The 13200-nt window shown below is 44.8% G+C and overlaps 1 protein-coding gene across 1 annotated transcript; it reads right to left on the reverse strand.

Moving 5' to 3' along the window:
* Nucleotides 1-3326: 3326 nt before the first annotated feature.
* Nucleotides 3327-12586, reverse strand: LOC146200174 (uncharacterized). The gene is made up of 3 exons (XM_084592283.1): nt 12505-12586; nt 4844-5016; nt 3327-3545 (listed from the first exon to the last, which is right to left on the reverse strand). Exons 1-3 carry the CDS (start codon nt 12584-12586, stop codon nt 3327-3329), a joined length of 474 nt encoding a protein of 157 aa, XP_084448409.1.
* Between the last annotated feature and the right edge of the window lie 614 nt (nt 12587-13200).

The raw sequence follows: 13200 nt of genomic DNA on the forward strand, positions 1-13200 counted from the left end.
CCCCATATGTCAGATTTGCAAGATATTATATTTGATCCTCATGCCCCTCTCGCATGCTACGCTGATGACACAACACTTCTTCTTACCGGCTATAAAACAGAGGATATCGAAAAAAAACCCTAATACCGTCTTAAAACTGGTTTTAGACTGGATGGATCTGAACTCGCTAGTTGTGAACGCTGCAAAGACAAAAGTGATACTATTTCGGCCGAAGAACAAAACTGTTACCTTGCCCAAAATAGTTTATGGTAAAAATTTCCTTTAACATTGTTGAATGCATAAAAGCACGTGGGGTTCACTTCTCCTGCAGTCTGAATTGGAACTCCCACATCGATGAACAACATAACCAATTGTGCAGGATTATTGGTCTACTTTATAAAAATAGACATATACTACCAGAACAAGTAAAAATGCTGGTTTATATTTCTTTAATTCTGTCCAAATTAAATTAGGGACTGCTGGTTTGGGGGACAGCAACCAGAACAAATATCAAGAGGTTACTCATTCTGTAGAAAAAGGCAAATGTACCCTTTGACTCTCTCTCTGCAGAGTTGTTTGACCGTTTTAAAGCAGTTAGAATGGATATTTGTATAAACATCGTTTAGCTGACTCCTATCTAATGGTCACTAACGGAAATAATCTCTTCTTTGTTGCTCTCTCTAAACTCCCGCCAAACTCATAGCTGTATAATACCCGCCAACCCGAGTACTAGCATGTTCCTACACCCCGGAACAACTATACCTTGCAGTACTTAACATATACGCTTCCATCAATGTTAATAATTTTGATCACCGAAAAATTAATTTCACGTGTATGTCAAAGAAAGGCCCTCGAAATGCTTTTATTTGATTATGATTGTATTCAAGAGTTTTTCCGATGTCTCTCGTGCTTGACTGTTGATTTGGTGGTTTGTGTATTATTTTGTGTGTTTTTCGACTCGACTCTTTCTTTATCATGTGTGTGTATAACAATCGTGTGGTTGATTTTGTTAACCGTGCAGTGTATACAAAGCAGAATGCGTATATCATTGTGAACTGAAGTGTTTAAAATATGCTTGTTTTCTACTCCTCGATGTACGCGCGCCGCTGCTGTCATCACTTGTAGAGGTAGCCACCTCGTCAAGCTGCCGCGAACGGTAGCTTTTTGTGACTGCTCCTTCCTTGCACACAAGGAAAATAAAATGGATTTGAATTTGAATTTAAACTCTTTTTATTAATAGGCAGCAGCAGTGACGTAGTTTCGGGAAGCAGAAAGTAGGGAGACTACTTAATTTGTGAAGTTGTGGATACTGGGAATTACATAGGCCCAAAACTGTGTTAGCTGCAAGCAGTTGGGAATAACATCTCTCCTGCAATATAGTGGGATGATGAAGAATATTTTATCGGTCCTGATGATAATGATGATAATGACAGCTTATTTGGGCAACACGCATGAAGATATATCCTCACGCTACCTGCTTGCTTACCTAAACGCTCTGAGATTATATTCTCAGTGGAAACGAGCAAATGTGGAAATAATTGGGTGTAAGGTATTGCGCCGGAATTCTGCATGAAATGTTTCAGAAAGAACCATCTCTGCAAAGTAAATCGATCACACTTACAGTAGAGCCAACCTGATAGGTCGAATGGTGCATGGTGTTCGCTTTGCAACCCACCTTCCTCAGTGACTGTATGCCGAAGCCAACGGCGGTAGACGTCAGAGCCCACGTGACAGCCATGGCCACAGGAAGCTTGACACTGGGTTCAGCTACGTCCGTGGATACCGGGTGCTTGAGCTCCACCTGATGCCTGTATTAGAAGCGCTTTACTGTCACTAGCGCTCGCTAGCTGCCGGCAATATGGCGTGTGCGTCGAATGCACAAACCACAAGCAAATAAAAATAAGGTGGAAGCATCGGAGCAGAACACACATGATGCTGCTGTTAAAAGTAGTTTTTATAAGGCATTTACGCTTTGCCTTTGGTTCCTGCTAACGAGCTATCCGCTCGCGCAATTCCATGATGATGCAGTGGTCAATATGCTGGACTGCTGTGCCCAGGGATGCGGGATTGAATCCCGACCGCAGCGGCCGCTTTTCGATGCAGGCGGAAGCAAGGTCCGTCTGCTGTGCAATATCAGTGCATGTTAAAGAGTACCAGGTGGACGAAGATTCCGAAGACCTCCACTTCAATGTCTGTCATAGGCTCAGCCGCTTTGGGACATTAAACCCCATAAACCGAATATATCCGCTCTCATTTTGCAGAAAAGAAGTGCGTCAATATAAAGGTCCCTTGCAGGGCAATGAGCCCATATATACATGTCTGGTAAATAGTTTCCCTTCTAAATAACATGAAATTACTGCATTACGAGGAGATCCACACGATGACCTTAATTAGGCGTCGTCGCGTCCTGCGACCCAATCCAAACGTGCGTAATGCGCGAGCAATTAACTGCAGAAAACCAGTTGAGGCGTGCATCTCTAGGCGTTTGAGAAATCCAGAATTAGAGCCTGTGAAACTGAATCGTTAAGGGCGGACCATTTGCTCTCGTCAACCCTCAGGTGTCCAAGAATCGGTTAGACTCTTGCGTCGATTGCAAAGTTCGGTCTTATTCTCTCTCTATGCAACGAATGGCATGTTGCGCAGCTAAGAATGGTTGTGAAAATACGAGCGTTTCGGTTTCAGGAAATATGCACAACGATGGGGAGTGGGGCATGCTGCAAGGGTTTTATATTGATAAGCAAGTGCGAAATAATTTTGTGCTTTACTTTCGTGCACGTCGTGCACGGAGCAGCGTTCTTATCCCCACTGCTCAAATTATCACCACCTCAATTATTCACCTCTTCAGCAGCATGAATATGAGTTTTTATACGCGAGTTCATAGAGACCTGTACAGATACGTGAAACGGCATCTGTTAACCATGTATATTTTAAGCACAAGCAATTGGGTATGGATTTTTTTCAATAGAGGGTAAATACAACAATGCCCGTGTTCTAACGCCTGAACGGTGACACAGTATGGTAAGCTATATAGTTTACTTCAGCATGCCTCAAAAGTTAGTGGTTGTTTCTGACGTAAAGCCCAGTTTAAGTCGTATTCAATGAATTTCACTCTCACTTACTTGTATGTATATTTTCAATGGTGCTTCACTTCGCAGTCTTTCCTGCGCGGCTGACTATCACTCACAGATGGCTTCTCTGTTCTCGCGTTTTGACTTCAATACTTGTTTAATACGCGGCCGTCTGCACTAAATGTGCAGCGCAGGTACGGTAGACAGAAATGATATTTAACTTGTGTTTAGAATAAATAGCATTCCACTTTGGAGAGTTCTCTGCAAGAACTACTGAATTCAGCGAGTAGTGAGATTTTTAGCGCCGTACTCGTAGAAGGTCCTTGCTGCCGAAGAGGTGCCGTTGATGCATGTGTTGCGCAGAGCCTCGTATTCCCGGATCGGCACAGACACTGGCTCCGAGCTCTCGCTACCGCTCACGACGATCGCGACGCCCTCACTGTAGTTGGAGGACATATACCGCCGGGCCAAAGTGTCGTTGATCTTAGAGCATGGATACTGTAGCACGCGAAAAGAAAAGCACATTACTGGTCTATTATTTATTCAAATAGGAGTAGATTTGTAATCTTTATCAGCTTTATCACAAACTTCACAGTTATAAAATTCAACCTGGACCGAGGATAAGGTAGTTAGGGGAAAGCTAGCTATCTGTAGAATTCTTTTGTATCCTTATGGCTGCGCTCGGGTGGATGCCATTGAGTTATTATTCTTTTAATGTAAGCGTATTACTCTGCTGCATTTAGAGAACTGGATAAGATGCGTGTTATAGACTGCAGAAAAGAATCCGCAGATATGTCGCCTGCAGAGATCCAGCTCTCCTTGAAACAAGGTTCAAGAGTGTTAACAGAAGCATAAATGTACATTTGTCGGAAGCTCAAGTATCAAATTCCGAAATTCCTGCTCATTAGCAGGTACTTGATGTCGTGCTTTCTTTAGGGGAGAAAGCCTGTTATGAAACAATTTAAGTACCCTTTGTTTTTCTGCTCAAGCAACTTCATGAAGCCAATTTCGGCATACAGATTTTATTGAGACGGCAGCCCATTTGCCCGTGTAATTTTCTCGAACAACCGTAATCATTGCGGAGTCTGATGCCAGAATATCGACACCCTATTTTGATGCTTCGCTGTGCACTTCAGGCAACCAAGAAAAATGACTACATGACCAACAGAAATTAGATTTCCGCCTGTGCTGTGAAAACGTAACCTTAACAAGCATAGCCACAATTTAACAAAACGACGCCGCTGCTGCAATGCTTGTGCTTTGGAGTTAGGGATTAGCGCAGGGCTGCATTGAAGTACTTAGGATAATGCATTCTTGAAGTAAGCAGCAACAAGCATAAGCGGGAGGATCACTTTACTTTCATTGCGACGATCGTATTTTTGATACGTGAGCACAAAATGACATAAGAATCCATGGGTGAACCAGGCCGGCCCTGTCGTGCAGACGGCACGCCCTGCCATGCGACGTGGCTGCCTCTCGCAGCGGTGAGTTGTACATGAAGAGCAACTTATCTTGTTAAAACCCGTACAGTAAATGTAATGATTGTAATGATGGGCTTCTTTTTAAAGACTGCTGTCCGCACTTCTAAACACACCGAAAAAAGCGTACAGTGAAATGGTCAGTGCGCAAAACAAGCTATCTCGAACGGGTTCAAACAGCAGCGAAGTTGCCACTCGGACTCACACCTATGCGTCCCCTACAGTGTCGTTCATTGATCTGTCTGGAATTGCATTTCAAATGTGAGTTTCTTAGCGAGACAGTGTCTGTGCAGCGGATGGCGAATCCGTGTTGCTCACTGTGCCGGGCTTGTTTATATAGCAGCCGTGCGCCACTACGCCGTGTTGGTCGCAGGTGGTCCAGGGTTGTTCAGGCAGGATCGAGGCTGCCACGTAGATGACGCAGTGCGACACTATGGGTATCTGGGTGACTGTGAGCATGAGACTCCCGCAGAGCATCGCCCAGCCTAGTCCTGCACAAGGATAGGGGATTTCATGTACTTTCGAATGTGACGATAAGAAAAAGGAATTGATATAGTGAGTAGGTATCCCATAATACAGGTAAAAAGATTAGATTTAGACTTTTGGATCACAATAAGACCGCTGATCTGCCAGCATTCTTCCCCTTCACTAACGCTGTGGGCATAGCTCCCCGCACTTCTGTCAGTGGCAGGGACAATAAACGTCCCTGTAAGTACACGATGCTGCAGAAGACAATTCTAAGCCAAGTATCATACTCAGCCGGGGACAGCAAATAAAAGTCAGTGTCCCTACTTTCTTTGGAAAGCTTGAAATTATCTGACCGTCGCCTGTTACTTCGCCGAGTTTCTACTACCATTTGACGTGCTCTGAGCTCCGAGAACACCCCCTTAAGATAAGAAACTCTCATGACACGAAGCTCTCAGGCTAGACATTGTAGGTTTTCGGCAGGGCTGATGCTTACTGAGGCAGAACGCGAAAACGTTCCGCATGGTATGTTCCGCGAGTCTATAATCTCACTTCATAAGCCCGCCTTCGTAGTGACTGCGGTTGCTCTGTCTATCAAAGTTAGCAGACCCGAAACAAGAAGCCTCAACACCCGCTAAAAACTGCTAAATTAAGTATTGGCATCGAAAAGATACTTTTACATGTTTATTATATTGGTTTTTCTTTAACAATATAAGTAATATTATACACATATGAGAAAGCATTTTTTTGTTACTTCAGTCTTCCGATTCTCTATAAGTTGATTCTCCGGAATATCCCGCCTACCTTCGAAGAAGAGATTGTATGTCGGAAGCATCCCTTTACAAGTTTACTTCATCTTCAGCTGCACTGCTGCGGCTGCTCCAGTTGATGTGAGTGGGCTGTTCATTGGAGCTGACTGGCCGCAATTTCTTCTTGATTGATTGATTGATTGGTTCACAGGAAGGGAAAGGCGCAGTATCTGTCACACTTGCTCTGTGGACAACTGAACGGACGGGAGGGACGGGAGGAAGGTGGGAGTGAAAGTGGATAGAGAGAAGGAGGAGCCGTAGTGGAGGGCTACGGAGTGATTTCGACCACCTGGGGATCTTTAACGTGCGCTGACATCGCACAGCACACGGACGCCACTTCGTTTCCGTGTGCTGTGCGATGTCAGCGCACACAATCGTGATTTTTGCAAGGGGCAGCGAAGGCTCTTTGTTAGATGAGCATGCGCATTTCAAAGTTCCTGTACTATTTTGGTAACTTCGTATTCTGCATCCACTGTTTCCCAAACTTCTTTGCCTACTTCCCAGCACAACCAAGGATTGAATTAAAAATGTGCAATAATTCAATTCATGGTCTATTAGGCTGGTTCAATTGTTCACCAGTCTGAAATATATCTCAAAGAGATCCTGAGCTCTACGCGACCTTCTCTCGCAATAATGTGAAATGTTTCTTTAGAACTTACACGAACTTTAACAAGGATTGAAGGATCACTGAAACTGCAAATAAACTGAACAATATCATCATTATCGTCATCAGCCGGACTATGCGCTTTGCAGGGGAAGACCTCTCCCATTATCCTCTATTTAACCCGGTCATATGTGCTAGCCACACCCTTGCGACACCTGCGAACTTCACCTAATCCACCCTCCTGACTTTCAGCCGCCCCTGCTATCCTTTTCTTCCTTTGATAAACAATTTGTTACCTTTTTGACCATCGATTTTTGTCTCTTCGTACAGCATGCCCTGTTCATGCCAATTTCTTCTTCTGATTTCCTTTGAATGTCGTTGACATGAACTCTAATCGACTGTGCACAATTACTAGCACTTAACGTTACACCTAACATTTCGCGTTCCATAGCTCTCTGCGTTCTTTTTGTTAGCCTGCACGATTCAGGCCCATAGGTGAGTACAGGTAAGGTATGATTCTTATATACTTTCCTTTTAAGAGATAGAAGCTAGTAACAATCTGCCTAATCCGCTCCACCTAATCTTAGTTATTTCCCTTTCATAATCCGGATCTGTATTTACCACCTCTCCTAAGTAGAGATTTACTCCTACCACTTCAAATACTTCACTATATATTGTAAACTGCTATTCCTTTCAATTGTCTGCTTAATAGCTTGCGAGGCTCTCGGTTCTGGCAGCCTGGAGGTCGCAACGGTAGCGTATGAGGGCTGTAGCCCAGCTGCCGCCCTGCCTAATGATCACGTGCTACGTGACGCTAGCAGTATAAGAGGATGTTTCACATCCGCCGCTAGGGATGAGGATGGCGGTGGTGCACGCTCACATGTTTAAACCGGTTAGTGAACACCCAAGCAAGCGGAGGTGAGGACAGCCGTCGATGTAGCTTAGTTGAAAGAGCACTGAACGCGACATTCGGAGGTCGTGGGTTCGACTCCCACCATCGGCGCGTTGTTTTCCCTTCCGCTTTGCATTTAATGCTCTTTATTCCAATAATCAAAACACGACAACATTCCCGTAAATGTCAACAGTATGAATAATAATAACGAAAAAAAAAAACCTTTGCCTTGCACTCTGAGACTGTTCTCTCCTTTAGAGACTCTCGCTATATATATACATATATATATAGACTTAAAGTAGTTGACACACGGTAGAAAAAACAACACTTTATTCCGACGTTTCGGCCGGGGTCCGGCCTTTGTCAAGGAATTCCTTGACAAAGGCCGGACCCCGGCCGAAACGTCGGAATAAAGTGTTGTTTTTTCTACCGTGTGTCAACTACTTTAAGTCTATGCCCTACCGGACCCATTTGAGCTTCAACCCCCTCCCTATATATATATATATATATATATATATATATATATATATATATATTAATGGTAACTGAAAATGTCTGTCTGGTGGTGAGCCTAGCATGCTTCTTCTGATGGAGGTGAAAAAGAGGTGGAGAGGAAAAACAGAAAACAATCGGTGTTGCACACTTTCACACAGACATAATCACACACAGATGAGTTTTAAATGGTCTCGACCAATCCTGTGTCTCTCAAAAAACGTTAACAAGGCCTTTGTAGCTCGTGCAGCCGAAGACCCATCGCACCAAGGACCGAGGACATGTTCAAGGCGAAAGGTTGTGTCTTTAACTAAGCCTAAAGTATTACGCAGTGCCCTGCGATGGACAGCAAACATTTAGCAGGAGGATACAGAATGTTCATCTTCAGACAGATAACATGTAGAGCACAGAGGGCTGCTGTCTATTCCTATTTTATGCAAGAAGTAGTTTGCGTATGACACACTGAAGCGGATTCGGTGTAGGCAGTTACGATGGCATCTCCTAAAATTGAGTGGAATTCGAAAGACGCAAGTGGGATCTATTTTGTCGTACTCAAGGTAATAATTCTGTTACAAGGGCCACCAGAGGCTCGCATCAGAAGTTCGCAGCCTTAAAATGTGAGAATCATGCAACTGGCAGGGGATAGTGTGCAGGTGATAAGGCCGGGCACTATCTGGTCGACGCGTTGATGTAACGATATCAGATTCTATGATCGAGTTAGAATGACTTCACAAATATGTTTCGTGACGTTGTCACACTTTCGCGATGTTTTGTGACGTCACAAAAAGGTTGGTTGGTTGGTTTGTTGGGTTTAACGTTCCAAAGCAACTCAAGCTATGAGAGACGCCGTAATGGAGGACTCCGGAACTTTCGGCCACCTGGGGTTCTTTAACGTGCACTGACATTGCACAGCACACGGGCGCTTTTGCTTTTCGCCTCCATCGAAAAGTGGCCACCGAGGCCGGGATTCGATCCCGCATCCTTGGGAAGAGTAGTCGAGCGCCGTAAACACTGTGCCACCCCGGCGGGTCCCAGTGAGGGTAATTCAAACTGAGGCCTGCAAGCTTTTTTGTGGTACCCTTTGACTGACTGTGGGCCTGAACTTAACTGATTATTGACCTTGACTTTACCTTTGATATAATGTTTTGTTTTTGTCCTAAGAAATAAGACATATCGGTGTTTCTCGGAAGTCAGCACACTGCCATTGGAGTAACGGGGTGAAGCCTCTCATACAAAGCTTTTGCTTCGCTACACTGCATGCTTCGCCAGCGCGTAAGCTACCGGTAACTGCCTCAACACAGCCCTATTGATCCCGTCAGCTCTTTAGGTCTCAATGTCATCATAAGGACTAATATTTGTTTAGAAATGAAAGTGAACTACTACGTCTACGATGATTTGTGCCCGGTGCACTTCATTTCGTGCCTGTAATTTTCTATGAGCAATATATTGAATTTGTATCGATAAGAAAAGAGCAATATATTGAATTTGTATCGATAAGAAAAGATTGGATGCACAAATTACAGGGGTGCTCTTTAAGTCTGCTTAGGGGTAGTAATGGGAGAGCAATGAGAATTCTGTCTCGCCGCTTTGTGGATTTGCCAGATAAGAGGCTAGCGAACCTCGTCCGCATTCGGCAAGATGGCTTATGCGCATGGCCTATTTACCTAGGTAAAATGAAGGAGCGGCGTAGATGGAACTTACGACGATGGTGACTGCACAGCGCGAGAGGGCATTGCAGTTTTAGACGAGCAAGCGTGTTTTACTGCAGCAATACTCTAGTTCCAACCCTCAGCCAAGAAAGCTTATCTGTTCTTTCTGAGGGGGGGGGGGGGGGGGTGTTAGACCCAGTGGTGGCAATGCCTGTTCTTAGTGGCAGTTCATACGGACATGCGCTGTCAAAAATTCGTGTCCACAGTTTTTCTGTCCAAGGTACTCATGAGCGAAAAAATGCCCTCGTTTCAAAAACGTTCCTTCACCGCGACCTGCCAGAAAGACCATTCAATTCTTCCGCCATAAATTCTTTCAGAGTAGAATGTATTGATGCATTCACAAACTTTCAGGCGATCAGTGACATCTGTGCGGTATATACTTGGGAGCGTTATTTTCATACATGCTCCATGATTATACTGCAGTCGATGAAATTTAATATCAGACATTACTGCTCGCTCTTGAATCATTAACTGCGCAGCGGCACTTTTATCCTCCGACCAAACAGTCGTGTAATATGGAAACTACTATCTTTCAAATGCATGGTCGTACGTTTTCCAGGCTGAGAGGCTTCAAACGATAGGCGCCGTCGCCATCCAAATCACTTAAGCCGTTGCCGATGCTACCATTGCTGGCGACCCCAGACATTTTCTCCGTCATGGTGCCACTCAAGCTCGTGCGTTAAGTAGCATTAAAAGAAAATTTCCCATAATCGCTGCTTTTAGTCTTTTTCAATGTTGCAATAGTTTTATTGGCCGTCAGGGTGCATCCTGGAATCATGAAACTGGCATTTCAAGGCACAAAGCTGCTCTGTGGACGTTGCTTTGCGAAATTCAGTGAGCAATTATATGCACAAAAACCTCAGAAGTAGCTTGCATTACTGAGAAAAACCAAGGGGAAAAACTCTGGCTACACAAAGCTAGCTATGGCCGTTTTAGTTTTCTCTTTCTTTCACTCCTGCTGAAGATATGAAAACGCCACTAAACGGAGGCGCGTAGCAGCGTTATATACAGTATCGCATCCATAGCTATTTGAGCTATTTAGGGTGCCTGTCTACTCACCATGATAGTGGTAAATAGACAACTTATGCATAGGAATATGTGACGCTAAGCAACCAATTCTACCTTTTAGTTGCCAGCCTTTGCTTATACCCATTTCTTAAACCATCGCTTAGCTCTGAGCTGTCCAATGACTTTTTCATTGCTGCGTGTCTTGGTCGGAGCGTACGAATAAAAAATTGCCCCTTTCATGTTATGTAAATGGCAACACGGTGCAAGTGCTCGTGAAATAATGACGACCAATATAGTATCGTTAGGCCAAAACCGAATAAGACACCAAAGAACTTGAGTTTTGAATTGTGGTTTTGGTTAAAAACTGATGTTTAAATTCAGGCACGCTTCAGACCTAAATCTGGGAGATCGTCTAGTGGCGGCCACTCTGATGGCGCAATCTACAATTTTGGTGCTTTTAACTCTCTTTGAGAAGCCAAGGGAAGTTGACGGAGGCGACGGCAAGCGATGATCAGTTTTTTTTTTTCGCGACGTCTAAGGTTCAAATCAATTTTAAAGGAATATTCATCGTTTTAGCTAATTTCAACCTCAGCCGGTGCGTTCGAGCTAGCAGCTGCCAGGACCCAACACGCAGACATCGGCGAAATTGGAAGAATATAGCGAAGGTGGGCTCATGTGAGAGTGCCCCCCAAACAAAAAAGAAATTTCGATGGCGAATAAGTTTTGCTAACACGAATATACAAGCGCAAGTGTTTTTACGACTCGTTTATATTTCTTTGCCATGTCTCTCTATTATTACATGCAGTATTCAACAGAGGCTGCACTTAAGCGTTGAGAAGGCGCCAATTTAAACTGTTTAGAACTGTGTCAGAGGAGATCAAGACGACGTCACTCGAAGTGCAACGTCTTACCCCGCTTAACTATGTATTTACCGCGAGCATTAGACTTTTATTGGGATGAAGGTAGCCTGCTATTTGTCAGAAATGACAACGTAGAGGACACATGAAGCACAGCGTCTTGCCATGCTTAGAAATGTTTAACGTTTGCTTCAGGCGTTTCATAGGCCCTCCATGCGATTAGTTCAGAATGGATGAAGACGGTGGCGTCCGAAGTGCAGCGCGTGACTGCCAGCTTAGCGAGCGAATCAACAGGATAAGGCAAATTGCGGAGAAACTGCTTCGCCAGCGTTTGGCTGCACAGCCTAGCCATGAAAAGGTTTTGCCGGTTCGAGTGCGTCAGGGCTTCGACGCAGGCATCAGCATGTTGTGTAGCCACATAAATGATAGCTTACGCACGGATAGCTTCAGATAACCGGCAAGCACCTCAACCATGGCGAGGCTGAGCAGCCAAGCACCGGCGAAGCAGTTGCTGAACCCTTTGCTTGTCACGTGGCTGAGCCTCCGAGCGAGCGCCGCAGTTGTGCCTCTGAGCAGCAGATCACATGGAGTGATGTCACTGACCGCGCCTCTGCTTGGGCGGCTCAGGGTCAAACGTGCAAATGAATGACCTTGAAAGTTGCAGAGCGAATAGAAGGGATCACTTACGCTTTAGGGAATACCTATAGATTTCGCAGTGAAATGTCGGGTGCTAGTTCACTATCCTTTTTGACTAGTGTTCTTTACTGGTTGTGCTGCATTATGGCAAAGCGGGCAGTACTAAAAAAAACAAACAAACCCAAGATTTCACAGTGACCAGCGAATCTAATCTCCTCCTCGGCCTGCGTTAGGGACCCACTGGCAGTGATTGTTTGTGAGCGGTTGCGCGAAGGATGTTTAATAGCCATGCGCCCAGATGATATCCAAGAATACGGGGAATAGCACTTCTGGATTACAGAATACTGTCAACATGAAGCAGAACCGGTGGGTGTGGAAGCAGGAGACCGGAAAGCGGAGTTTTGAATGTAATAAGTCTTGCAAAATAATACGTGCGACCTGTTCTAGTCTGGCGTACAGGCCTCGAGCGATTCGCGTGGCTTTCAAAACTGCAAGATCGGCACGCACCTTTCGCCATAGGGAATCCTTCGAAGGCTCTGGGTACAGAGTAGCTTGTGAACTGCCCCAGGAAGATCTCCAGGAAGAGCATGGGCACACCCACACTGAACAACAGGAGCAAGTACACCGCCACGAACACTACTGCGGCTCCCGGTACCATGCAAAACGCATCCTTAGCATCACTCGAGACAGTTTGTATAGGTATCTGGTGCGCACAAAAAATCTCGCATAGGCATGCGGGCAAGCACTGGCGTAAATGTGAGAGGCGAGGTGGGAAGCAATCCCGCGTTACGTGGGAAGGGTCATCTTTACTTCCTTATTTGTGGTCTATAGCTTTCTTTTGGCTCCGCTACGCAACTCCTGCGCGCCGCAAGCAGTATGCGCGGGCCATGCAGTACTTCATATACATGAAATTACACTCATCTCAGTTCCTGAGTAATTATACAGCATAGACGGAAAGCAGGTGCATGCATTCGCTACGGATAGCACTACACGTTGATACTACATTTTAATGTAAACCATTAGTCGCAGGCTACACAAAAGTAGTTTAGCAATGCTCCTCTTGGCAACTCGAATATGAAGAGCATATTAGTGAGTGCCATAAAGGGCAATCACTCTGCTCTTCATAGAACCTTATCTACCACAGCCCTTTTCGGAGTAGCATTTGATAGCTCTACCATAAATATATTTAACTATGCTGGATGT

Source organism: Amblyomma maculatum, chromosome 2, assembly GCF_055883805.1.
Source record: "Amblyomma maculatum isolate TAMU_Amacu chromosome 2, ASM5588380v1, whole genome shotgun sequence".
NCBI lineage: Eukaryota > Metazoa > Arthropoda > Arachnida > Ixodida > Ixodidae > Amblyomma > Amblyomma maculatum.